The sequence below is a fragment of the Nothobranchius furzeri genome, chromosome 7 (genome assembly GCF_043380555.1).
Source record: "Nothobranchius furzeri strain GRZ-AD chromosome 7, NfurGRZ-RIMD1, whole genome shotgun sequence".
Taxonomy (NCBI): domain Eukaryota; kingdom Metazoa; phylum Chordata; class Actinopteri; order Cyprinodontiformes; family Nothobranchiidae; genus Nothobranchius; species Nothobranchius furzeri.
The window spans coordinates 63,739,937-63,765,238 of record NC_091747.1 but is presented as its reverse complement, the minus strand read 5'-3'; the positions used below and the strand labels follow the sequence as shown (position 1 = coordinate 63,765,238).

The following is a 25,302-nucleotide window of genomic DNA, read 5'->3' as shown; positions in this document are numbered from 1 at the left end:
AGCAGAACAGGAGAGGGTGATGAAGGACACACAAAGCCAGCCTGAACAAGTGAAATAGTGAAATAACTGATGAGCCTCCATACAGAATATCTGTTTATTGGTTTAATCAGTTCAGAGTTGCTGAGATATAAAAGGATTTTATGCTGAAATGAAAACAAATGAAACGGGTTTGTTTTGTCTGTAAATCAGGAGCATAAACAGGATCAGTCCTTTCATTTCGCTTTACTACCCATTCAGAACAAACCCCATTCAGAAAAATTATTTGAGATTTTAAAGTAAAAATAATGTATTATAACATTTATTTGCCTTTAAATTTGGATTTGACCTGCTATCAAATGAGGAAATAAAAAATTTTTGCTCTATTTTCTTCCTTTTTAGCAACTTTTAAAAACATTTTAAGACAAAACAAACTTTTTTTCTCATTTAACTAAAACATATTTAAATTAGCGCCCAAAACTCCTGACTCAGTCCAGAACCTCTGACCCAGGAGGTGGACCCACGGTGGACTGGGTCAGAACCTCTGACCCAGACCAGAACCTCTGACCCAGTCCTCATCTCTTTCTTCCCACCCTCCTGTTCCTGGTCTTTAATTCACTCGAACCTGATTTAAGGTAGAAATTGACTCCTAACTCAAGGGATGATCCAGAACCAACCATGTTTTTATCATTTTAAGTGTCGCCGATTTCTCTGTTAATAGGAACGTTTAACAGAGGAAAGCTGCTGTTTCCGTCGGACCTTTTTAAAGGCGGACACAACAAACTCCCTCCTTTCTCTTCTCTTTAAGTTTAGATTAAAGTTTTTAAAGTCAATATGAAGTTTCGGGGGAAAATCATCGACGTCGCCTGTTTAAACCACTTTAGTCGTGAGTTTTTATAAACGTTTGTCTGGCGGTGCTAACGTGTTAGTAGCTTATGTTAGCCTAACGTGTTAGCTTAACATGTTAGCTCGCTTTCTGTTTTGGTGTTGAGTTCGAATTAAATTATTTGTTATAAAAGCAGTGAATGAAAACCCGTTTATCTTTAAATAAAACATGTTCAGAGTCAGAGAAAACTTTACTATTTAGTCTGAGACGCATTACAGTCGGTCAGTAGTTTTAAAACGTGTTTGTGTCTCCAGGAGTGATCACCACCATCTCTAAGCTGACCAAGACGTGCGTCATGCGGCTGACGCCAGACAACCTGTTCTTTGTTCTGTCCGGTAAAGTGACCAACGGGGGGGTCAGCATGTGGTGTGAGCTGCATCAGGTGAGCTCAGGTGGCTCCTTTAGCCCGGGGGGGGGGGGGGGGGACCAGAACAACAAGACAGCTGTCGGTCTGACATCATGAATGCATCACAGGTGTTGGTAAAGCTGCGGCCCGCGGGCCTTTAGTGGTCCTCCACTTTAGTTCCAGAAGTGTGTTCTTAGTATTCCTCGTGTTTTATTAGCTTTTATTGATCGGTATTGTTATGGTCTGTTGTTGTTGTTGTTTGATTGGTCGTGTTTTAGTCCAGCCTGCGCGGCGCTTTGGGCGGCTCTCGTGTTGTGTTTTAAATGTGCTTTATAAATAAAGTTTCGTACGGTGAGAACATCAGAAAATGTTGAGCTTGACCCAAAGTCAATGGCGCTTTTCCTGGTAACTGAGAACACAAACGCATCACGAGTCAGAACCAGGGGCCTGATGGTACCAGAACATACTGGTATGAGGTCCAGGCCGTGACCGGGCTAATGCCAAGTGCTTCCTCCCTCCAGGCCAACTTCTTCGATGAGTTCCAGATGGAGGGCGTGTCCTCGGAGTTTAATGAGATCTGCTTGGAGGTGACGCCAGAAAACCTGTCCAGAGCCCTGAAGACGGTCCAGAACGCCAAGTCGGTCAAAGTCAAGCTGACCAAGAAGCACTGTCCCTGTCTGACTGTCGCCGCCGAGCTGGTGAGACAGGCCGAGGACCACGGACTCTGGTTCTGCTGCGCTGGCTCCATAAATGTTCTGATTCTCATATAAATCATCTCCAGAATGTTGAAGGTTCTGGTTTAGAGGTTCAGATGCAGCATACTGGTTCTGAGTTAGTCTAATCGGGCTCAGTTCATGACCCTGATCTCCCTCTGACCCGTCCAGCCCTCCCTGTCCAGCAACAGTCGGGTCGTTACCCACGACGTTCCGGTTGAAGTCGTTCCCCGGAGTCTCTGGCACGAGTTTAAAGAACCAAGCATGCCGGACTTCGACGTGAGCTTGATTTGAATCTTTGTTAAAGTTTTGGGTTCCTGAAGCGGGCCCGTCTCACTGCTTGTCTCTGCAGGTGAGCATCTACCTGCCGCCTCTGAAGACCATGAAGAACGTCGTCGACAGGATGAAGAACCTCTCCAACTTCCTGGTAGGATCAGTTCCCAGATGAGGAACTTTAACGGCCACCAGGTGGCGCTGTTGGGCCAGAACCCGTCAGTTCTGCAGCGATTTAAGAATATAATCTTTCATTCAGTTAACACTCAACAAAGGTGAAGATGTTTGAGTCAGCCAACAGAGAAACTGATCTGCAGCCTACGAGTAATTCTGTCAATGAGACTCGTTAGTTTAACTAGTTCCTGGTTAAAAATCCGAGTTAAACTTCCTGAAAGCCACATCAGGAGAGCTTAAGCTGCCGGTTTGATGCAGATTAACGTTTAACTCCAGGTGATGGAGGCCAATCTGAGCGGAGAGATGAACCTGAAGATCGAGACCGACCTGGTTTCTGTCACCACTCACTTCAAAGACCTGGGGAACCCTTCATGGGGTAAAACATCTGGACCCATCCGCCTACCGGTTCCTCAGATTAACCCCAACGTGGTGGAGGTCACCAGAATGACTCCTCATGTCTCCACAGGAGACGCCGCGTCGCAGGATGGCGGCGCGTCTCAGAGCAGGGACCCAGAGGCCATGGCGGAGGTCCGGGTGGACATCAGGAAGCTGCAGCAGTTCCTCGTGGGTCAGCAGGTCAACCCCAGCAAAGCCATGTGCAGTGAGTTGAGTCTTAAAGCAGTTAGAGCCAGAGGAGACCCCGCCCGGTGCTCCTTACAGGACTGATCAGATCCTAGCGAACCCAGCATGTGATCATGTCTAAAACCAGATTATTTCTGACTAGAAACTCAGATTACAGAAGCGTGTGATAATCTGAGTTCAGGTTTCTGGTCTCCTCAGACATCGTCCATCAGAGCGTGGTCCACCTGATCCTGCTGCACGATGACGTCTCTCTGCAGTATTTCATTCCTGCTGTGGCCTGAAGCTCCTGCAGGCTTCTGTGGAGTTTCAGTTGGGAGACAAAAACCGGCTGGAACCAGTTTCTCTGAGCTGGTCCTGTTGGTGACGTGAAGAGCCAATCAGCAGACAGGAATGGCTCTCCGTGGGTTTTCTGTGTTTAATAGTAATTCCGATTCCTGCCGAGATGACGGGAAAACTCACATTTACACGAGTTTGTTGGATCAACGTCTGATTAAATAAAACTTGTTTACAGTTTTGTGTTTTTATTACATTTATTTTTATTTTAGAGCTAAATCAGAATTCTGATGATTAATGTTTTTATCACTAAACTAAACAGGAAGTTATAAACTAGAACTTTCAACAACTCCATTACCCATGAGCCTCTGGGAGCAGCAGGTCACATGACTGAGCCCAGTTTCAGCCATCAGAAAAATCAAAGGTGATCAAACACGACTAAATGAATTCCCAGCATTCCTTAAAGGAATTCTTTCTGCTTCCATGTGGGAGTTTTGGAGTTTGTTGTGTTTCCATCAGATGTTACATCATCAGGTGATGTCATCAGGTGTTCAGTGGGTGACCTGTGGTCATTTCTACTAAACGATCCTTGGATGGGAGGAAAAGCAGGATTTAAGGTGCGGTTCCTCCAGGTATTCCTGGTTTGACTCGGTCTGGAAGTTCTGGTTGTGTGTTAGCTGTCCAGAACCACGGCTGGAGGAGAAGGCATGAAGTCCAGAAGATGATTGTTGAACAATGACAGTAAATGTCAGAGGGGTAGGGTTAACCTGTGGGGGCAGATCTGTCCTCGGACGACATCTTCAGTTGATTTGTTGTTTTGTTTTGGTTTATCAGCTTTGTTTGTTTGTTTTTGTCTGCTCGTCGTGTGCCGCCCTTTTGCCTTGAAGATGAAGTTTGGCGCCGACAGGCTGTGATGGATTAGATTGTACAGTAACGTCTGTCTGCAGGTGTCTCCAGGCAGCAGCTGCTGGAGCATCCACACCACCACCACCCTGCAGCAGGTGTGTTGTTCCTAATGAACGCTGCGGCCTCGTCAATAATTACAGTAAATGTAGGAATCAGATCAATTGTGTTTGTAAAATGAAGCAGGACACAACCAGCCAAATGCAGCGGTGTGACGGTTGGGATGTGCTCTATGCTACGAGTCAGTCAGCAGCATCAGCACCACCCCATCTCTGAAGGTCAGCCTGCAGCAGGTGAGCTCTGTAATAACCTGTTCCTCAGGTGTGTCCTGTTATTTCTACATCACTGATGATTAACATCCATGTTTGCACGTGTGTTTGATTAGCTTCCAGCTGAAGGGACAGACAGCATCAGCTCAGCCGCCTGAGGACGCCCACACCCGTCAACACATCCTGAAGCTCGTGACGAGTCTCCCAAGGCTCCTCTAGACCTGCTGACTGACTCACCTGGCTGGTAAGATGCAGGTGGAGCTAGTCCACAGAGGCTCCATCAGCTAACATCAGAGAAGCTGGATGAAGTGTCCCCTGACATGTCGGTGGCCCTGGTTGCTGCCATAATGCCAGTGCTGGTGCTGGTTCTGTCACCCAGTTCATTGTACCTTTGGATCACCATGATGCCAGAGACAGCTGCTGCTGCAGGGGGGGGCGGGCGGGGGCCACAAACCGCGGGCCGGGACTTCAGATCAGATCTCGCTCCAGAGCCTCGTGTGACTCCTGCTTGTTCAGACCTTCGTCTTCGTAAAGATTCTTCTGGGGCACATATTCATCTTCCTCATCCAGAGATGAGAAGTCCTGTGAGGTAATCAGAAGAACAACCAGCAGAAACCAGCAGCAGGACCTTTTAACTGGAGTTAGACAGATTATTTACAGCTCAGTAAAACAATCAAACACGAGTTAAATGATCACATCAACAGAAGCGTCTGCCCAGGTTCTGCTTCTTCATCAGTTTGTGTTAAAAACGGGAATCAGAACTCCTCCGTGGCTTTAGGAGGACAGGAAATGATGCGTGAAAGTGTTTACTAATGTCTCCTTCTCCGGTCTTCCTCTCCTATCACATCCTTTTGGAGCAGAGGGCTGAACTGGTTCACGTGGGAGTGATCAGGTATCTATTCTATTATTCTATTCTATTCTATTCTATACTGTTTTAGTTGAAGCTGCAGTTTCACCTCTTCACCAGCTGGGGGAGCTGATGTTCCACACGACACTCCCCTACAGGAACCACTTCACAGTTTGTAGTTTTATAAATTATTTACAAATAAACAACAAAACATCTCCAGTGTAGAGCAGCTGTAAACAACAAACGTCTCAAAGCTCAGCTGGTTTTTCTATAGAGGCCCAAAATTCACAATCATGACTGTTTCTTTAGAACGGGTTTAAAAATCAACATTTTAAACGCGGATCTCTTAATTATGACCCAGTTATAACGCACCATGTGATCGCTCTTTTATGAGCTTCTGCATTTCCAGAGATCTCCTTTCTGCTTCTTCTGTTGTTTTTGTTATCTCGGTCACTGATCATCGTTAAAAGCTCATTTCTATCAAGTTTAAATGAGCTCAGGTCATTAAATGTGAAGAAGGATGAAGTCCAGAGGAACCATCCTAGTCCAGGATGAAACCAGGGTCTGATCCAGGATCTGGATTCATCTTTGGACCCACGTCTCAAACATTTTCTCACGAAAGGAAAATTCCAGCTGAGGGAATGTTGTAACTGAAGTGATGCTTCAGTCAGTGCTCTGTTTAAGGACGGAGTTTCCTGAGAAAACTACATCAAAGTTCAGCTGTCTGAGCGCTGCTGCCCCCTAGCGGAGGGGTGCGTGCAGCGCAGCACCCAGACCCAGGTACTCCAGGTTCTCTGCAGCAGGGAGGAACACGCCGTCCCCTGTTAGAGCCTCAGAAGTGCTGCTGGTCAGAGACAGGAAATTGGCCTTGTAGTCTGGACTACGGAGGCTGTCGCCATCCTCCGGGGGTAGCGAGCTCTGGGTCATGTTTAGGTACTCCGGTCCAGAAAACGACTTGGTGGCCCAGGACTGGTTCAGGTCCTCGTAGTTGGGATTAAAGACCTCTGATAGCCTGCTGCTGCTGCGTCTGGTTTCACTCACGCTCTGGTTCGTGTAGTCTGGGAGAAAGCAGGAAACATATCAGGAATAACTCTGGCAGTGATGATCATTCAGGTCTGGTCTGAACCAGTACCGTGTCCGGTGACGCCTCCTGCAACCAGTGCTCCGCGGGTGGGATCAGCGTTGTAACGCAGAGTCATGCTGTTCTCTCTGATCGGACGGCCGACCTGACATGAACAGATAAATAAATAATTATCTGTGTTTAAACAGCTGATCAACCAGTGATGGGACGTCTTCCGCCCCCTGGTGGCCGGCAGAGGTACAGCAGGTCATCCCAGAACAGTCGTAACCATCAGACGAAACCAGAACTATGACTTTAAAAATCAGACTTTGTGTTTTAAAATGATGACTTTTTAAAACTAATTAGGACTCAGAAACTCAGAATTATGAAAAGTCTCCGGATCATATTTATGTATTTTATATTACTTAGTATAACTTTGACTTAGAACAACAGAATCATGTGTTTCAAACTTTTACTTCATGATACCAGAAAATTAGAATCGTTGCTTTAACTCCACAGTTATTGTGTTTTACATCATGACTAAAGACAGGAAAACTCCTGACTCATTAAATCATTTTTATTGATTGTAAATTTGACGGGTAACCTATGACTGACTTTAAAAGTGACCCTTCTGGGTCTCCGTACCAGAGTCAAACAGTCATAATTACTGCCTTTAGAATGAAAACTGGTGCTAAACTCTTTGTGCACGTCGCCTCTTGCGTGTGTTTTTACCATGGTGTTGCAGGGGTGGTTGCCATGGTTACTCTGGCCTTTGTACGGCTGCAGGTATTCCTCTGCATCGACCACGTCGTCCAGGTCGTCTGAGCTCAGCAGGCGAGAGTAAAACCGTCTGTCGGACGGACTCGGCAGGTCACCCTGAGACACAAGTCCGTTGTTGTTTACATTTAACTGGAACATTCATCAGATTTTCACCACAGCACCGTCGGATCAGACCAGTGGCACACCTGTATGACCAGGTATCTGGACGGGTCACGAGCCATCTGAGAGAACTCTGCCACCAGCTCTCTGAAGCGAGGCCGGCTGGCCGGGTCGATCATCCAACCTGCAGGAAGACAAAGGTCAGAAGAGCTGATCTTCCACACCGAGGTCAGAGTCCAGATCCAGAACGGAGTCCCCTTACATTTCACCATGATCATGTAGACGTCGATGGTGCAGATGGGAGGCTGAGGCAGCCGCTCTCCTCTCTCCAGCACCGAGGAGACGTCTCTGGCCTGGATGGTGTCGTACGGTTTAGAGCCGAAGGTCATCAGCTCCCACACCGTCACACCTGTAGGGCACGGAGGCTTAGAGCTGACTAACACACACCTGCTGCAGCTGCACAGCCTCCACAGACATCATCGCTCCCACATAAGTGTGTATCTATTCATCATTATTAATTAGTTATTTATGACGGTTACTGGGAATCCTTCAGCAGAAGTTTACGTTTAAACCAAATCATCTCAGATTAGTCTGTATCAGAGACACGTAACAAAATAACTTCGTGTTTTTGTTTTTTATTCTTGATATTTTCTACGTAAGAATGGCAGAACATGTGGGGTCTTGTCCGGGATCTCCCATCTCATTTTAAGGACTCTCCCTTGGTTTTGACGATTGGGTTGAGGACACGTTTTTATGAATCAGGTTTTGATCAGACGTGTTTTTGGAGTTTGTTCCGGGTTTGTTCGGAACCGTTTTAACGTGAAGTGCTTCGGGTCGCCTCGGGTTGTGGTGAATAAAGAATGATGATGATGATGATGAAAACCTTCAGTTGGAGTAAAACTTCCCATTTTAAAGCAACTGAACTTGTTTTTTCTCCAGAACCAGTGAATTAAAATTCCGTCGTTGCTCATTCCTGTTTCCTGATTGGCTGATGCGATTTCTAAGGCAACAAACAGGAAATGAAAAGCGTTTGGTGTGACGCCGCCTCACCGTAGCTCCAGACGTCGCTCTGATGGGTGAAGGTGAACTGGAGGATCGACTCTAACGCCATCCACTTGATGGGAACCTGCAGAGAGGAAAAGTCCAAACATCCAAAAGAACCACAAGAACCGGGTCGCTTCAAGAACCTGAGCTTGGTAAATGCACGAGTTTCCTGGTGACCTCATGTCCTCTGGTGAGTTTATCTTTAATTTGTGCTGCATGTAAAGCTCCTCCAGACGGGTCTAAACCCGTGTTCCGACTCCTTCAGAACCACGTGAAGCTCCGGACTGGACACCCACCTTCCCTCCATCGGCGTGGTACTCCGTCTCGTTGGCCGTCAGCAGCTTGGCGAGGCCGAAGTCGGTGATCTTGACATGATTTGGATTTTTTAACAGGACGTTCCTCGCTGCCAGGTCTCGGTGCACCAGGTGACGCTCCTCCAGGTAGCTCATCCCCTGAGCAGAAACAGGAAACACCTTTTAACCACAGAAATGATCCCCTAACTCCAGGAGCTCTTCTGCATCCATGCAGCTCATTTCACACCAAGTCTGTGGCCTCATTTTTGATTTTCCCATCATTTTAACTTCCAAACAGGATTTTTAATTGACCAAGGGGATTAGGAGTATCCATCAGCGTTCCTGCTAACGAGCCGCTGCAGGCTTACAGGAAGCCGTGGACAGAAGCAGCGCCTCGGGCGCGGACTTAAAGGCTCACCTTGGCGATCTGAACACACCAGTTCAGGAGCCACTGACCACAGATGGTCTCCTGGTGGTGTCGGACGTAATCCAGCAAACAGCCGTAGGGCATCAGCTGAGTGACGAGCTGCACCGACGACGTCAGGCAGATTCCCAATAGACGGCACACATGAGGATGATCCACGCTCGCCATCACGTAGGCCTCCTGCTCGATGCAAGCATCAGGGTCACAAACACACGTCTGGTTAATGCCACGGGTCAGAAACATCTCCACCCAGGACCTCCTCCGTCCAGAGACAGGTCAGGAATAAACCAATCAGAGGAGAAGCTGAGAAGATCCTTACATCCAGGACTTCCTGGTTGGCTTTGGGGGACGTGGCCTCTCTGAGGACCTTGATGGCCACGGGGATCCTCACATTCTCATCTTCAGGAAACCACAAACCCTAAAAGACGACACACCATGGGATGATTTTTCCCTGATGAATCATGGAGAACACCGCTGAACACATCCAGCCCTGGAGCTCTTCTACCTTATAGACGGTTCCGAAGGCTCCGGATCCGAGCACCCGGTCCTTCTTCAGCTCCGTCTCCTTCAGGATCCTCAGGTGAGCCTGATTAGGAGCCTGACCGCTCGGAATCAGCGGCTCCAGCTGAGTTTAAACCCAAACAGAATCGAAAGAACATTGTGATGATTCCCAGACGTTCCAAGTTCACCGGGAACGTTTTAGGGAATAATGACGGAGCTGACGCGTCCGCTGCTGCTCATGTAAAAAGATCTTCACACACACGTTTAACATCTCCGTAAACACCTGAAGAAGGAAACCTGTAGACTTCCTCCAGCTGATCCAGCAGCTCCAGGCTGGAAAACTATTCCAGAATTCAACCACACGTCATCAGATTAAATCTGTGCTTTCACCTTCTTCTCCTGCAGCAGGCGGCGGATCGTCCTCTTTTGCTTGATTCGCCGTCGCCGTAGCAACACAACGATGAGCAGCAATACGAGGACGGCCACCAGGAGTCCTCCGACCACGCCGACCGCCAGCGTGGAGTTGGTCGTAGTGCTGTCGGCACGAACAGGGAGGGATTAAAGTTGGGAATTCTGACAGAAATCCATTAAATTCATCCAAAACTTTTCCTGATTTATTCCTAATTTCACCTTTAAGTGACATTAAAGCATCTTAATGATTAACCCAGAAGCAGGAAAGCAGGTTTCCATAGCACTGCTCCATAAATCATCCGGATCATTTAAACAATCTGAGTTCATCCTGCCGCTGAACTGAGTTTTCACTTCGACGCGACTGGAGGAGACGGAAACCGGCAGAGCGGCTCTCCTGCTCACTCGGGTCGTTTTCCTGCAGGAATAAAAACGAAGCGAGCGCTCTTACCCTCTGCATCCGGACAAGCCAGGACCCGAACATCTGCAGCAACAGAACAGAACAACCATGAAACTGGTGACGGTGTCTCCTGAGCCGGACCAGCTCGGGAACTCACCCCTCGGTGCAGTTCTGGTGGCAAAGCTGGCAGTGGCCCGTCTCATCGGCGTATTTCCAGATCAGCGTGTCTCCGTCTCCAAGGACGCCGTGTGGGCAGCGCGCCACGCACTGGTGGCCATCTTTAAAGTGGGCACACTGGGAACAGTTACCCGGACCCTGCAGACAGGAGCGTCATTAAGCCTCGTTTTACTGATTCATGTGAATTTATTCTCTTCAGTCGTTCCTCTAAATCTGGATCCCGTCCGGAAAGCACAGAGGGAATCATGCTTGAGCTGCCCAGGAGCTCTCTGGAGCAGGAGACTGGGAGTGAGAGGGAACTACAGGTGGTCTCAGGTGTGTGGACTCACTGGACCGCGGCAGGTGGGGCCCTCGCTCATCATCAGACACTCAGAGTGGCACTCCACACAGCTGCTGTTCACCTCCACCTCTCTGGGCTCGCTGCAGAAACAAACAGGTCAGACTTCTGGGCAGCACCAACCGGGCCCTCCTGCTGCTGCCGTGCAGCCGTCTCACCCGTGCAGCAGGTTACACTGAGCCACACAGCGCCCCCTGCGGTTGAAATGCAGACATGACACACACATGTCGGGCCCCGGGCCCCAGCAGCCGTCCTCTGAACACTGGTGGTGACAGGTCTGGTTACAGGCCTGGTTCTGCTGGGCTGTGGGAGACATGAAGCAGTTTTATCCCTCTGATGGTTTAACTTCAGCTCCAGACTGGTCCCATCACGCAGGACTCACGGCACGTGCTCCTGGATGTCGTGTTGGTCTGGGCTTTGGATCTGAAGAGCCGGGTCCAGTTCACAGTCTGGATGAAGCACAGCGAGCAGTTTTTTTTCACCATCACATTGGAGGCGCTGATCTCCTTCAGAGAGCGTAGACCGAGCCACCGCAGATGGTTCACGTTCACCACCACCAAACTGTACTGGCTGAGAGGAGAAGAGCAGATGGGGGTCAGACAACCTGAAGGCTCCAGCAGGTCCATCTGAACCTGAAGGCTCCAGCAGGTCCATCTGAACCTGAAGGCACCAGCAGGTCCATCTGAACCTGAAGGCACCAGCAGGTCCATCTGAACCTGAAGGCACCAGCAGGGCCATCTGAACCTGAAGGCACCAGCAGGTCCATCTGAACCTGAAGGCACCAGCAGGTCCATCTGAACCTGAAGGCACCAGCAGGTCCATCTGAACCTGAAGGCACCAGCAGGGCCATCTGAACCTGAAGGCACCAGCAGGTCCATCTGAACCTGAAGGCACCAGCAGGTCCAGCCTGATCAGTAGCTGTTAGGGTTAGGTTCTACCACAACTCCACCATCTTCATATGGATGAGCGACAGAGGCCATCTTTGTAAAGGTAATAAATGACCTGAAGGAGGAGGTCTGTGGTTCCAACTCTCCCACAATGTCTAAAAGTGACCCAATGGTGGAACCTTCTAGAAACACCACGGAGAACCTTCAGGGCTGTTTTCTGGCCCGCCTCTAGGGGGCACCATAACAGCGGCCCTTCACAGGAAGTTTGAAAATCTGAGTAACTCATGATCAGATATTTGTGGAAAAGAAACTGACTTTTGGTATGCTGCTCTTCCTCTGATGGCTTCCAGGTTCTCAAACACGGACAGAGACCTGCTGTCTTCAGGCCAGGCGGTGATCATCAGGTAACCTGCGCGACAAAAACACCTGTCTGCACCTGGAGCGTAGAGTCGGTCATGTTTCACAGCAACACTCACAAATGATCGCACCTGTGATTTCCTTCACTGTCCTCAAGTTCTCCAGCTTCTCCGGCTCCATGGGTGGGATGTTGTAATGAGGATCCCTGCAACAGCCAATCAGAACAACCTTTACCTTCTAAACGTAAACGCCCCTGAACCGCTCCACCTGGAGACCCGCCGCCACACAGCGTTCAGCGCAGCGACGTGCTCCTTGTTCGTTTCAGATGAAACCCCAGAGCTCCTCACCCGGTGAAGGAATGCTGGCTGAGTATGATGTTCCCGTTGACGCTGGTGCAGTTCCTGAACGAGTCGATGTTGGTGGAGTTGACGGCCATGGTGTTGCTCAGAGAGCCCATTCCGATTCCATCACAGGCTGCAGGAAGATCAGGAGCTGCTCAGCCCTTCAGCCCAGCTCTTACATTTGTGATTGTGTCTGTGGTGCTCTACCTTTGGGACAAGGTCCTTCACATGGTTTACAGATGTGGACTCCATTCTCCTGCACCTCTTTGGTTCCCGCACTGCAGGAGCGGACGCACGAACCCTCCGTCACCACGTAGTTATCTGCAAACAACCGACAAACGTTCACGCTTCGGCAGAGACCAGAAAACACCCGCTGAGACGGCTCCCAGCTTCTGCTGAAGAGAGCAGACTCACACAAAACACACCCCAGCTAGCCGTTAGCGTATCAGTCCTGAGGGTTGTCTTTCTCTGACCAGAGGCTGTTCATGAAGCAGCGAGGTGGAGTTATTTATGAATTTTTATCAGGATGGAGGAAAGCTTCAGCATCGTCATCACTTTCTACACCTGCTCAGAACACTTTAGCCCTGCAGGAACCATCGTTCACCTTTAACCCAGAGTTCCAGGTAAACAAACACCTGACCCCGACCACATGATGCTCACCACTAGGCTCCCAGCCCTCGTGTTTCTTCTGTTTACCACTAGGGGGAGCTCCTCCACCAACAGTGGGATTATTTCAACAGAAAATCCCCCATAATTCCTAGAGGCTCTCCTACAGGCCAGCAGGGGGCAGTGTTGTGGTCTGAACAACCTGACCAGGACCAGACGGGTTAATGAGCAGTTAGCGAGCGCTTACAGGGGCAGGCCTTCACACACGTGGCTCCGTAGGCGTACTTGACCTTCGGGTTCATGACCTCCTGCTGGATAAGGCGGTCGTAGATTTTTGGAGGGGGACAAGCGTCAATGCACGTCCCATCATCGTTGAAATCCCTGCAGGCCTGCAGAGGAAACAAAGAAAACCATCAAACCTTCAAAGTAAAATAAAATAAAGGGACATATTAAGTTATAACAGTTTAATGGTAAATAAAGGTAAATAGCCTGTATTTGTATAGCGCCTTGTTAGGGTTCTGCAACCCCCCAAGGCTCGTCACAACACAATCAGTCATTCACATCCTGGTGATGATGAGCTACGATGTAGCCACAGCTGCTCTGGGGGCTCTGAGAGGCGAGGCTGCCGAGCACAGGCGCCACCGGTCCCTCCGACCATCACCAGCAGGCACGGGGGTTCTTGCCCAAGGGCACAACAGCAAGATTCTCTGGTCTGAGCTGGGAATGAACCTACAACCTTCTGATAATAGGACAACCTGCTCTACCTCCTGAGCTGCTGCTGTTAATGGCTGATACCAAACATGCTGACGAGCTTTGGAGCAGGAAGTTCCTGTCACATGAAGTGACTCAGCAGTTTTAGTTGTGGCCGTTTCAGCATCTCACAGAATCAGCTGTTTTAGGACTGTCGCTTTAAGATAACCAGCTGCTGCTGGCCACGCCCACCCACCCCGATCAGGCTGCTATAGGCCGAAAAGCTCCGATGTCTGGGAGGGGCTCAAAGTAGAGCCGCTGCACTCGTGCACATGAGAGGTGGTTCTATTCTAATGTAACTTTGTGACATCACAAACTGGGACTTTTTGAATCACCTTGTTTGACAAATACTGACAAAAACTGATGGATGTTTTTTACACATCTGGAGTGTTTCTCGAGGCCGTAGAGACGCACACGCAGCTCAGAAGGATGCTCCTATGTTCCTTTTATCAACCACCACCGAGGAGACAGGCAGCAGGGTCACGGTTAGAGCGAGCAGCAGCACGACACTAACCAGGCACTGGGTGGCGCTGGGCCCGGTGCAGCCTGCAGCACAGTGTTGGTTGCAGCAGTCGACGGGTTTGGGTCCGTGACACCTGGCGCTGCACTGCTCCGCACACACCAGCTTAGTGACTGGGGGGTAGAAAGAGAGAGAAGGAGCTTCTGCTGAATCACTGATGAAACTGAAGGATCCTCCTTAGAAAACAGGAAGAGGTTTACATTTTTGGCAGTGATCCGGTCCGGCGGCCCAACAGGAACCGTTAACACACCTGGAGTCGCACCTGTCGCCTGAAAACACACACAGGTTCATTCATTCATTCCTGACAGGAAGCTGAATCAAACCAACCAAACGGCTGCTGCTCTGCTCGGCCTACACTGCCGTGTGGAGATGTCCGCCTCCTGGTGAATGCTGGAATGACTGGATTTATCCACGATGTCGGACCACTGGATGGTGTCCATGTTGCACAGCAGGGGGTTCAGGGTCACCTTCACTCCTCCGCTCAGAATCTCTGAGAGGAAATAAGAGCGTTTAACCCTGATCCAGGCTCCCAGAGCAGCTGTTGATCATATTTATTTGTTTGTTCGTCAGAGAAATGTCTAAAACATCGTTTTTATCTGAAAAACAAACTCTTAGCATCCTTTACACACGTTTACTTATTTATTTTATTACAAACAAAGTTCCATGTCGAATATTTTAGGATGAACATGGAAGCAAATGTGTCTGAATGTGTGTAAATAAGGAAAATGATGCTTTTAATAGAAGAGATCAAACTTTGATGTTTACTTTAAAATGTGAATAAATTATTAAATAAATAAGTTTTACACTCAATTTGTAAACAAACAAACAAAAACACTAAACTAGTTAAACCATCACCAACCCACACACACACACACACACACAGCCCTTCACAGGCGCCGCCCATCCCTCGGACCACCAGCAGCAAGTAAAGTGCCTTGCTCAAGGACACAGCAACTGTGTGGTGACCTCATCCACATCAGCAGGAGTTGGGGGAAGTCTACTTCCTGCCGTCATGTCCTCATCATAACCCAGTGGCTGATAGCTAAAGTTTGGTCTGGATCTGGGTATTTACTGGATAACAACATCTGAGCGGATCACCGGCTTGGTCTATTTGCTGGAAACGTGGGTGTGTGTGTGTGTGTGTGTGCGTGTGCACGTTCACCCACCGGTCAGGTTGCTCAGCAGCAGCTGTCTCATCCCACCCGTGACGGACGAATTGTCCTTGTTGTAGTTGGACAACACCAGAAGGGCGAAGCGACCCTCGTAGAGGCTCTGACCTCGAATCAGCCTCAGGTTGACCAGAGGAACGGTCGGCGCTTCGTTCATGGCGACCAGGACGTAGCCACCAACTTCCTGGATGGACTGAATAAACAGAGAAGAGGACGTGAGGAATGTTGATGTAACCCAGAAGCTAGAACCTTAATGAGGTATTAACTAATTGGCTTACTAATATGATCCATCCTCAATTTAGATAAAATATAAAATATAAATTAAGGAAATTAACAATACTAATTAATAGATATCTAATTAACTAATAGATAATTTCATAATGAATTATTGGAAGGGTGAATAACTAAAATAACGAGTTTAATATTAAACATCGGTTAAAACAAGAATCTTGAACATCCCTAACAGAAACAGAAGAGGAAAGCTGTATACTATTGGTCCAGGTGGGAATCTGAAATTTCATTGGCTGAGAGAAATAAGTCCCGCCTCCGCGAAATAAAACCGTGCGACGCAGCTGAGCGAGAGGAGAGACAAACGGCTGTGCAGCACGCAGATACAGAAAGCAAAGACTGAGCGGTTAGAGAGAGAGAGAGAGAGAAAAAAAAAACAACGGTCGAGGCCGTGAAGAACCCTGATTTGGGTGCCGCATAGATAGAGGGAGAGGCGGACTTGACTCCTTCTAATAAGAGCTAGGAACTTGGAACCAACGCGATTTGTGTGGAGACGACAGAGTGAACCAATCCTCTGTAGGAGGGAACCGTTGGAGCGCGTTGGCTGGGTTTTTTTTTTCCTTGGGTTTGATCCCGACTCCTATGATCACTCACTTGGAACGAGAACTGGATTTCTTCCTGACGAGGGAGATGGCGAGCCTTAACCACTGAACGAACCAGGACATCTCAAGTAACTGAAGAGCAGACTGCTCTCTTCTGTGAACAATCTCAACGGTGCGGTAGGAAAAAATCGCACCACCGGACTCTGACTTTCACCCCAAGTGTGGGGATTTGACTTGACGCCGGCTGACTTGTGACTCATATGATCAAATCTCATACCGAGCATTTTACTATTGTCGATTGTTTTCATCTGTTTTTGTGTGTTATCTTTATGTGTTATATTTCCCATTATTATTAAAATTTAGTATATAAACCGTTTCATGCTATACCCGTGACTCCAGTCATTCTTAAACAACTTCCAATTCTCCCCGAACCTAATTATTGGCCCATTTGTTTATTTTTTCTTTTAATTATCTTATTGTATCCTGTAATCCGGTTACATAAAACTTGGCGAGCCAGCCAGGAGAATTGTAGAGTTGTTACCTTAGCTAACCATTGACTGACATCATAAGAGTGCCTGGAGGTCACAGTGGTTTGCCATTTTGGCATTATTGGTACTTTTGAGTGTTTTAAAATGGAAGTTGTGAAAACAGAAAAGGTCAAAGTTTCAAATGCTGTTTTAATCAGTGGGTTAACTGATACAGACCTTGATAACGAAGTCTTTGGGTTTATGGAAGGATTCGGACCAGTTAACAGGCGCATTAAGTTACCAAACTGTGATCAGATTATTGTGGAGTTTCAACATGAAGCCACTGTTAAGGAATTAAAGAAACAATGTTTACCCTATGACAAACCTTGTACTAGGAACCCAGATGTTTTCTTCCATATTCAAGACCTAGCCAGCGCGTACAGTCTAGAAACTAGCACATCTGCCACTGATGCCTATCTGTCAGAGCTCAGGGACATAGCTGCGCGTAGCAATCAATCATTTAAAGACCTTCTAATGGAGGAACTGGCAAAAATTGGGGAATCTTTAGGAAGGGATACCCATGCATCTGAACCAGTCACTGAACCAGAGCCAATGCTCCATAGTGACCAAGTTACATATTCCCTGCCTTTAACACCAGAAGTTAACTATATGAACAACTCAAAGGACAATTGTCCACCTACAGAGACTGGAAAACAAAACCCTTGCATTTCACCAAATCTTTTAAACACACCCGAGGTTCAGCGAGTTATTGTGGAACACATTGTTAAAAGCAGTGAGGTTATCCCTCCTCCTACTTCACAATACAGACTAAAACCGTTCTCAGGGCGAGTTCCACACCCTTCTTTTGAAACTGACTATGATACTTGGCGTAGTAGTGTAGTGTTATGCATAAATGATCCTTCACTCACCAAGTCCCAAATTGTACGAAGAATCGTGGAGAGTCTGTCAGCCCCAGCAGCGAGCATCGTTAAAGCTCTTAGTCCAAAATCCGACCCGGAAACGTACCTTGAACATCTCGATTCAGCTTACGCAGCTGTCGAAGACGGCGACGAGCTCTTTGCTCGCTTCTTAAACACAAACCAGGACAGTGGTGAAAAACCTTCCGATTACTTTCAGAGGTTATACACCTTGTTAAACCTAGTTATTCAGAGGAATGGAATTTCCTCCAGTGACGCCGACCAGCAGCTGCTCAAGCAGTTTTGCAGAGGCTGTTGGGACAGCTCGCTGATTTCAAACCTGCAACTCGAACAAAAGAAAGACAACCCGCCTCATTTTACAGCACTTCTCCTCAAACTGCGCACTGAAGAAGACAAACAGGCTACTAAAGCAGCACGCATGAAACAACACTTAGGGGCACAACGAACTAGAGTGTATTCAAATGTGCAAACAACATGCTCTCAGAGTAAAAACACTTGTGAACTGGAAATAGATGATAACTGTGATGACTTACGCAAACAAATCGCTGAGCTCAGGAGCCAAATTGCACAGCTTAAGGTTAACAACACAGATAAAAAGGCAAAGAAAACTCAAAAAGAGTCAAAACCCCGTGTGGGGACTAAAATTCCAGATGAGCCCAAACAGATTCAGCAGATAACAGCAGTGGTGCCCAGACCAAAGCCTGGATACTGTTTTAAGTGCGGAGAAGATGGGCACATAGCTTCTAGCTGTAGCAACGAGCCAAATCCAGCACTAGTTGCAACTAAAAGACTTGCTCTTAGACAGAAGCAGCGCGAGTGGGAGATGTCAAAGCCAATTGCGCAGTCTCCTCCTTTAAACCGGTAGAAGCTCCTATCGTGGGACAGATAGGTGCTAAAGTAGAACCAAGTCCCTCTAAGGAAAGGACAGAGAGACTTTTTTGCAAGCCAGTTCATGCTCATTCAGTGCCAAAACTTCCCAAAAGATTAGTGGGTGGGCGATGCACAGCTACAGTCTCAGTTAACAGTGTTGAATGTAATTGTTTACTGGATTCAGGGTCCCAGGTAACCACCATTGCCAATTCTTTTTACCAAGAACACTTACCTGACCTCTCAATTAAACCCATCAGTAATCTGTTAGAAGTCGAGGGCGCAAACGGTCAAGCAGTTCCTTATTTAGGATACATAGAGATAAGTGTCACATTTCCAAAAGAGCTCGATCAGTCTGGACTTGAGTTACCTACCCTTGCGTTAGTGGTTCCGGATATAAGCTCAAACTCTGATACACCACTACTCATTGGCACAAACACACTCGATCCTTTGTATGAGCAATTGTCTGCCAATAACTTACCTGATTCCAAGGCACTCTCTTATGGGTACCAACACGTGCTAAAAGCCTTAGCAGTCAGAAAAAAACAAAGCAAAGATGGACGAGTTGGTGTGGTGAAGCTTCGAGGGAGAACCCAAGAAGTTCTCCCTGCAAATAAAAAACTGTTACTAGAAGGGTTTATGCAACCCAGCCAAAACAAGCATGAGCCTTATGCACTCATTGAACAACCCACCAATGGTTCTCTACCAGGGGGTATAATTGTAGACTGTTGCCTCATTTCCTTACCTTCACATGGTCCATACAAAGTACCTGTTGTACTAAGAAACGAAACTAACCATGACATCACATTACCCACTAACTGTGTGATCGCTGAGTTAGTTAAAGCCGATCGTGTTATGCCATATCCAGAACCTGACAAAAGTGATCAGAAAGTGCTTGCGGCGTGTAGTTCGCAGCAACAGACTTCACCTTCAAACCCTCCTCTCAGTTTTGACTTCGGTACTTCGCCCTTGTCCGAAGAATGGAAAGGGAGGATCACCAACAAACTTAACACTTACTCCGATGTGTTTTCGCACCACGATCTTGATTTTGGTCATACACAACAGATAAGACATCACATCAACTTAAAAGACGAGACCCCATTCAAACAGAAATCTCGGCCGATCCATCCACATGATTATGAAGCCGTGAGAAAACATTTGGAAGCCCTCTTGGAAACCGGTATAATAAGAGAGTCGGAGTCTCCATTTGCCTCACCAATAGTGGTAGTTCGGAAAAAGAATGGTGAGGTACGTCTATGTATAGACTATAGAAAGCTTAATCTGCAAACCATTCGCGACGCATATGCCCTGCCTAACTTGGAGGAGTCCTTTTCTGCTCTCGCTGGATCACAGTGGTTTTCTGTGATGGACCTCAAGTCAGGTTACTATCAAATAGAGATGTGTGAAAAGGATAAACCTAAAACTGCTTTTGTTTGCCCGTTTGGGTTTTATGAATTTAACCGTATGCCACAAGGAATAACAAATGCTCCAAGCACTTTCCAACGGGTTATGGAAAAGTGTATGAAGGACATTAATCTGAAGGAAGTGTTAGTTTTCCTAGACGACTTGATCGTCTTTTCCAACTCCTTGGAAGAACACGAAACCAGACTTTCTCACGTTCTTGAACGGCTTAGAGAATACGGACTCAAGCTATCACCAGATAAGTGTCGTTTTTTCCAGACATCTGTGCGTTATCTTGGACATATAGTATCTCGAGATGGCATAAAAACCGATCCAGATAAGGTGGAAGCACTCAAAACATGGCCGAAGCCTCAGACTTTGAAGGAACTCCAATCTTTCTTAGGATTTACCGGTTATTACCGACGCTTCGTTAAAGATTACTCAAATATTGTCAAGCCACTAACATCTCTCACGGCTGGTTATCCACCCAAACGGAAAAACTTTAAAACACCACCATGTAGATCAAAGTACTTGAACCCCAAAGAACCCTTTGGGAATCGTTGGAGCCAAGACTGTGAGAAGTCCTTTCAAACTATTATTGAAAAACTTACCACTTCGCCAGTTCTTAGCTACGCTGACGCAAAACTCCCATATCTAGTACACACAGATGCTAGTACGACCGGACTCGGTGCAGCGCTATACCAAGTGCAAAACGGTGTCACACAGGTAATCGCTTATGCAAGTCGCGGTTTAAGCTCTAGTGAAACTAGGTACCCTGCGCACAAGTTGGAGTTTCTAGCCTTAAAGTGGGCCATAACAGATAAGTTTCATGACTATTTGTATGGGAACACATTCACTGTCATTACTGATAATAATCCGTTAACTTACCTCTTAACAACGGCAAAACTCGATGCAACGAGCTATCGTTGGCTAGCTGCGTTGTCCACCTATAATTTTGACATCAGATACCGTGCAGGTACACAGAACGTTGACGCGGATGGCCTGTCTAGGAGGCTGCATGATAAACCTGAAGACAACTCAAAATTCACTGAGGAATGCCAACGACTAGATGAGTTCCGATCTCATCTTTTATCCTCTGTCAAAGAAGTCGAGCTTCAACTTCAAGCCGAAGCAGTGAAGGCAACATGCCAAAAGCACATGGTCTTGGATGAGACTGATTCTCCTTGTGGTTTAGTTCAGTCACTTGCCATGTCTGCAGCGGCCATTCCAGACCTATTCCAGTTGGAAGACAATAGTGACAGTTTCTTTGCTGTGCCCAAGTATAACCATGCTGACCTTGTCTCCTTGCAGAGGAAAGATCCAACCATTGGCCGAGTCATTCAGCTGCTTATGACTGACAATAAACCGCCAACTGATACTATTGCAGAACCCCCGGTGGTTCTTAACCTTTTGAGAGAGTGGAAACGGTTTGAGTTTCAAAATGATTTACTGTACCGGAGACGCCAATTAGGACCAGAGACATCATTGCAGTTAGTCTTGCCTGATTCATTACGTTCAACAGTCATGCAAAGCCTACATGATGATATGGGGCATCTTGGGGTTGAACGTACGACAGATCTCATTCGGTCCCGTTTTTACTGGCCAAGAATGGCTAGTGATATCGAAATCAAAGTTAAAACTTGCGAAAGATGTATCCGTCGGAAGGCCCTCCCTGACAAAGCTGCTCCAATGGTGAGTATTACCACCACCAGACCTATGGAGTTAGTTTGCATGGATTTTCTCTCCATAGAACCAGACAGTAAGAACACTAAAGATGTCTTAGTGATTACAGACCATTTTACAAAGTATGCAGTGTCCATCCCAACCAAAGATCAGAAAGCCACCACCGTCGCGAAGAACCTGTGGGAACATTTTTTAGTCCACTACGGGTTTCCTGAGCGCCTTCATAGTGATCAGGGACGGGATTTCGAATCACGTACAATCAAGGAACTTTGTTCTTTACTTGGTATCCGTAAAGTCAGAACGAGCCCTTATCACCCTCGTGGCAACCCCGTTGAACGGTACAATCGTACATTACTCAGCATGTTGGGAACTTTACAAGCCACTGAGAAACATCACTGGCGCGATTTTGTAAAACCACTTACTCACTCGTACAATTGTACAAAAAATGACGTGACGGGATACTCTCCCTACGAGCTAATGTTCGGTAGGCAGCCTCGGTTGCCTATAGATATTGCCTTTGGGTTACCGCATTTGAACAAGCCCTCTATAACTCATTCTCAGTATGTTAAAGAACTGAAGAGTCATCTGGAACAGAGTTATGACATTGTCATAAAAAACTCTCAAAAAACAGCGAGGAAGAACAAAGAACGGTTCGACAGAAACATTCGTGAGTCCACACTAGGTGTGGGAGATCGTGTTTTAGTCCGAAATCTTCGCTTAAGAGAAAAGCATAAATTAGCAGACAAATGGGAGCAAACAGTGTATATAGTTCTCAAACAGATGGAAAACTTGCCAGTATACACTGTAAAACCAGAGAACGGAGAAGGACCCAACAGAACACTCCACAGAGATCTTTTACTGCCTTGTGGTTTTCTCTCTTCATTAGAAAATGAAACAGAACGCGTTACGAAACCTAGCAGACCTCATACAAGACAGAGTTCAGCCTTAGAACCTGACCCAGATGAGCCACTTGACGAAGAGGTAGATGAGTTTTATTACTCTGATCTTCCACAAGTGCTAAACCGACCATCCTATCAAATAGCGGTCACCTTGCCAAATAGGGAACTCATAGCAGATTCAGGACCGGTAAATAATATTCAACAACAAAACACACTATCCTTACACACAGGGGATCGCAAGGAACCAACCTTAGCTGGTAATGAAAATGCTGAATTGTCCTTACTTGACAAAGGCATCAACACCGAAACATTCTTACCTGACAGAATGAGTGAAACTGCGACATTCTTACCTGAAAGAGTGAAAGAAGCAGCAACATACTTACCTGAAAAAACGAAAAAAAATGAAGTATACTTACCTGACGTAGAAACGGGGGATGAAACTAACACAAACCTACCTCAATTGGATGGTGTCCTAAAGTTGCAGCAACGTGATGTAAGTTTTGAACCCATCATACACGATCAGACACATACATCTGAAAAGACCAAAGTCTTAGAGAATAGCTCATCAGCTCTGTCGGAAACAGAGAGCTCACTTCGTCCTGTCTCAGTTGAGAATCAAACCGAAATGGATGAGCATGATACTGTGCAACCAGAGATGTATGTCAGGAGATCTGAACGAAGTAGTCAGCCTCCTCAAAGACTAACTTACTCTCAATTGGGCAATCCACTAGTGACCGTAGTTAGGTCCCTTTTCCAAGGACTTAATAAAGCTTTTATTGACTCTCTTACTCAAGAAGTTGTGTACCCCGTAGAAACAATGCACAGGGACGTGCATGATATTTAATGGGGGAGGATGTAACCCAGAAGCTAGAACCTTAATGAGGTATTAACTAATTGGCTTACTAATATGATCCATCCTCAATTTAGATAAAATATAAAATATAAATTAAGGAAATTAACAATACTAATTAATAGATATCTAATTAACTAATAGATAATTTCATAATGAATTATTGGAAGGGTGAATAACTAAAATAACGAGTTTAATATTAAACATCGGTTAAAACAAGAATCTTGAACATCCCTAACAGAAACAGAAGAGGAAAGCTGTATACTATTGGTCCAGGTGGGAATCTGAAATTTCATTGGCTGAGAGAAATAAGTCCCGCCTCCGCGAAATAAAACCGTGCGACGCAGCTGAGCGAGAGGAGAGACAAACGGCTGTGCAGCACGCAGATACAGAAAGCAAAGACTGAGCGGTTAGAGAGAGAGAGAGAGAGAAAAAAAAAACAACGGTCGAGGCCGTGAAGAACCCTGATTTGGGTGCCGCATAGATAGAGGGAGAGGCGGACTTGACTCCTTCTAATAAGAGCTAGGAACTTGGAACCAACGCGATTTGTGTGGAGACGACAGAGTGAACCAATCCTCTGTAGGAGGGAACCGTTGGAGCGCGTTGGCTGGGTTTTTTTTTTCCTTGGGTTTGATCCCGACTCCTATGATCACTCACTTGGAACGAGAACTGGATTTCTTCCTGACGAGGGAGATGGCGAGCCTTAACCACTGAACGAACCAGGACATCTCAAGTAACTGAAGAGCAGACTGCTCTCTTCTGTGAACAATCTCAACGGTGCGGTAGGAAAAAATCGCACCACCGGACTCTGACTTTCACCCCAAGTGTGGGGATTTGACTTGACGCCGGCTGACTTGTGACTCATATGATCAAATCTCATACCGAGCATTTTACTATTGTCGATTGTTTTCATCTGTTTTTGTGTGTTATCTTTATGTGTTATATTTCCCATTATTATTAAAATTTAGTATATAAACCGTTTCATGCTATACCCGTGACTCCAGTCATTCTTAAACAACTTCCAATTCTCCCCGAACCTAATTATTGGCCCATTTGTTTATTTTTTCTTTTAATTATCTTATTGTATCCTGTAATCCGGTTACATTTACTCTCAGGTTAAAACAAGAGTTTGATCTCTGGGAAGCTCCAGACTGGATGGGACTGATGCTTCCATCCGGAGAAGAGACCAAGTCTGGTTCAGGATCTCCTGTGTGTTTCCCAGAGGAACCTGCTCTTGACTCACCTGGAGGAAGGACAGGTCGTGGTTCTTCAGGGTATAGGTGATCTCCAGGTTGTCCAGGACCACGCTGCAGTTGGAGAACATCTTCACCATCCTTTCATAGTGCTGCTCACGGTTCCCCAGCAGGGTCAGCTGATTACTGGTCCCCTTACACACTAAAACACACACACACACACGCGCACACACACACACACACACACACACACACACACAGTTACAAGAGGCAGTTGCTCTGGCGGCCACCGGGGGTCGTGGGTTCTGAGGCGAGCTCAACCTCAACCTGGACGTAGAACCACCATAATAACATTTAAAGATGTGAGATTTGTTTTACTCATCAGGGATAATCTGGATTATTCTGGAATAAAATCATTTTCAGATAAACACAAAAATAACATTTAATTCAGGACAGTAACTGAACACCAGTTAGTAAATAAAAGGCTGTACTGGGTTTTCAGCTAAGAGAAGAAACGACGGACATTTCAGGATGTGTCTTCGGTGCTGAGATGAACCTGGAGGAGAAGAGTGACACCTGTCAGGTGTCGCCACACACATTCAGGGTGGAGTGTGAAGGTGTGATGCGCAGCAGAACACGTTAGTGAGGAATGAAGCCCTGCCGGCTCCACCTGCAGCCTCAGCAGGTAAAAAACAACCAGCAGCATCAAACTCCTAAAAGACGGAATCTCGGGATTCACCAGGACCCGGAACTCTCGGTGACATCACCACTTCAGGGGT

General features: G+C 46.8%; 2 protein-coding genes across 4 annotated transcripts in view; one reads left to right on the top strand and one right to left on the bottom strand.

Moving 5' to 3' along the window:
* Positions 1–701: 701 nt before the first annotated feature.
* On the top strand, positions 702–3,464 carry hus1 (HUS1 checkpoint clamp component). The gene is made up of 8 exons (XM_015955616.3): positions 702–862; positions 1,117–1,244; positions 1,730–1,906; positions 2,093–2,200; positions 2,274–2,348; positions 2,645–2,744; positions 2,835–2,969; positions 3,149–3,464. Exons 1-8 carry the CDS (start codon positions 811–813, stop codon positions 3,229–3,231), a joined length of 858 nt encoding a protein of 285 aa, XP_015811102.1. The 5' UTR covers positions 702–810; the 3' UTR covers positions 3,232–3,464.
* Positions 3,465–5,845: 2,381 nt separating this feature from the next.
* The window catches only part of LOC107383161 (melanoma receptor tyrosine-protein kinase), a 46,937-nt gene continuing 27,480 nt past the window's right edge, over positions 5,846–25,302 (bottom strand). For all 3 annotated transcript variants that reach the window (XM_054750960.2, XM_070553513.1, XM_054750959.2), the window contains exons 2-27: positions 24,574–24,725; positions 15,393–15,588; positions 14,582–14,716; positions 14,427–14,495; positions 14,221–14,339; positions 13,204–13,345; positions 12,558–12,671; positions 12,357–12,483; positions 12,141–12,214; positions 11,968–12,061; positions 11,148–11,335; positions 10,924–11,068; positions 10,758–10,848; positions 10,409–10,566; positions 10,303–10,335; positions 9,834–9,978; positions 9,448–9,567; positions 9,262–9,360; positions 8,937–9,122; positions 8,522–8,677; positions 8,232–8,307; positions 7,444–7,590; positions 7,268–7,365; positions 7,035–7,178; positions 6,375–6,468; positions 5,846–6,300 (exon numbers count right to left, since the gene is read on the bottom strand). In XM_054750960.2, the coding sequence (XP_054606935.1) occupies positions 5,984–6,300; positions 6,375–6,468; positions 7,035–7,178; positions 7,268–7,365; positions 7,444–7,590; positions 8,232–8,307; positions 8,522–8,677; positions 8,937–9,122; positions 9,262–9,360; positions 9,448–9,567; positions 9,834–9,978; positions 10,303–10,335; positions 10,409–10,566; positions 10,758–10,848; positions 10,924–11,068; positions 11,148–11,335; positions 11,968–12,061; positions 12,141–12,214; positions 12,357–12,483; positions 12,558–12,671; positions 13,204–13,345; positions 14,221–14,339; positions 14,427–14,495; positions 14,582–14,716; positions 15,393–15,588; positions 24,574–24,663 (3,357 nt within the window). In that variant the 5' untranslated portion in view covers positions 24,664–24,725 and the 3' untranslated portion in view covers positions 5,846–5,983. The remainder of the gene's footprint in view (positions 6,301–6,374; positions 6,469–7,034; positions 7,179–7,267; positions 7,366–7,443; positions 7,591–8,231; positions 8,308–8,521; positions 8,678–8,936; positions 9,123–9,261; positions 9,361–9,447; positions 9,568–9,833; positions 9,979–10,302; positions 10,336–10,408; positions 10,567–10,757; positions 10,849–10,923; positions 11,069–11,147; positions 11,336–11,967; positions 12,062–12,140; positions 12,215–12,356; positions 12,484–12,557; positions 12,672–13,203; positions 13,346–14,220; positions 14,340–14,426; positions 14,496–14,581; positions 14,717–15,392; positions 15,589–24,573; positions 24,726–25,302) is intronic.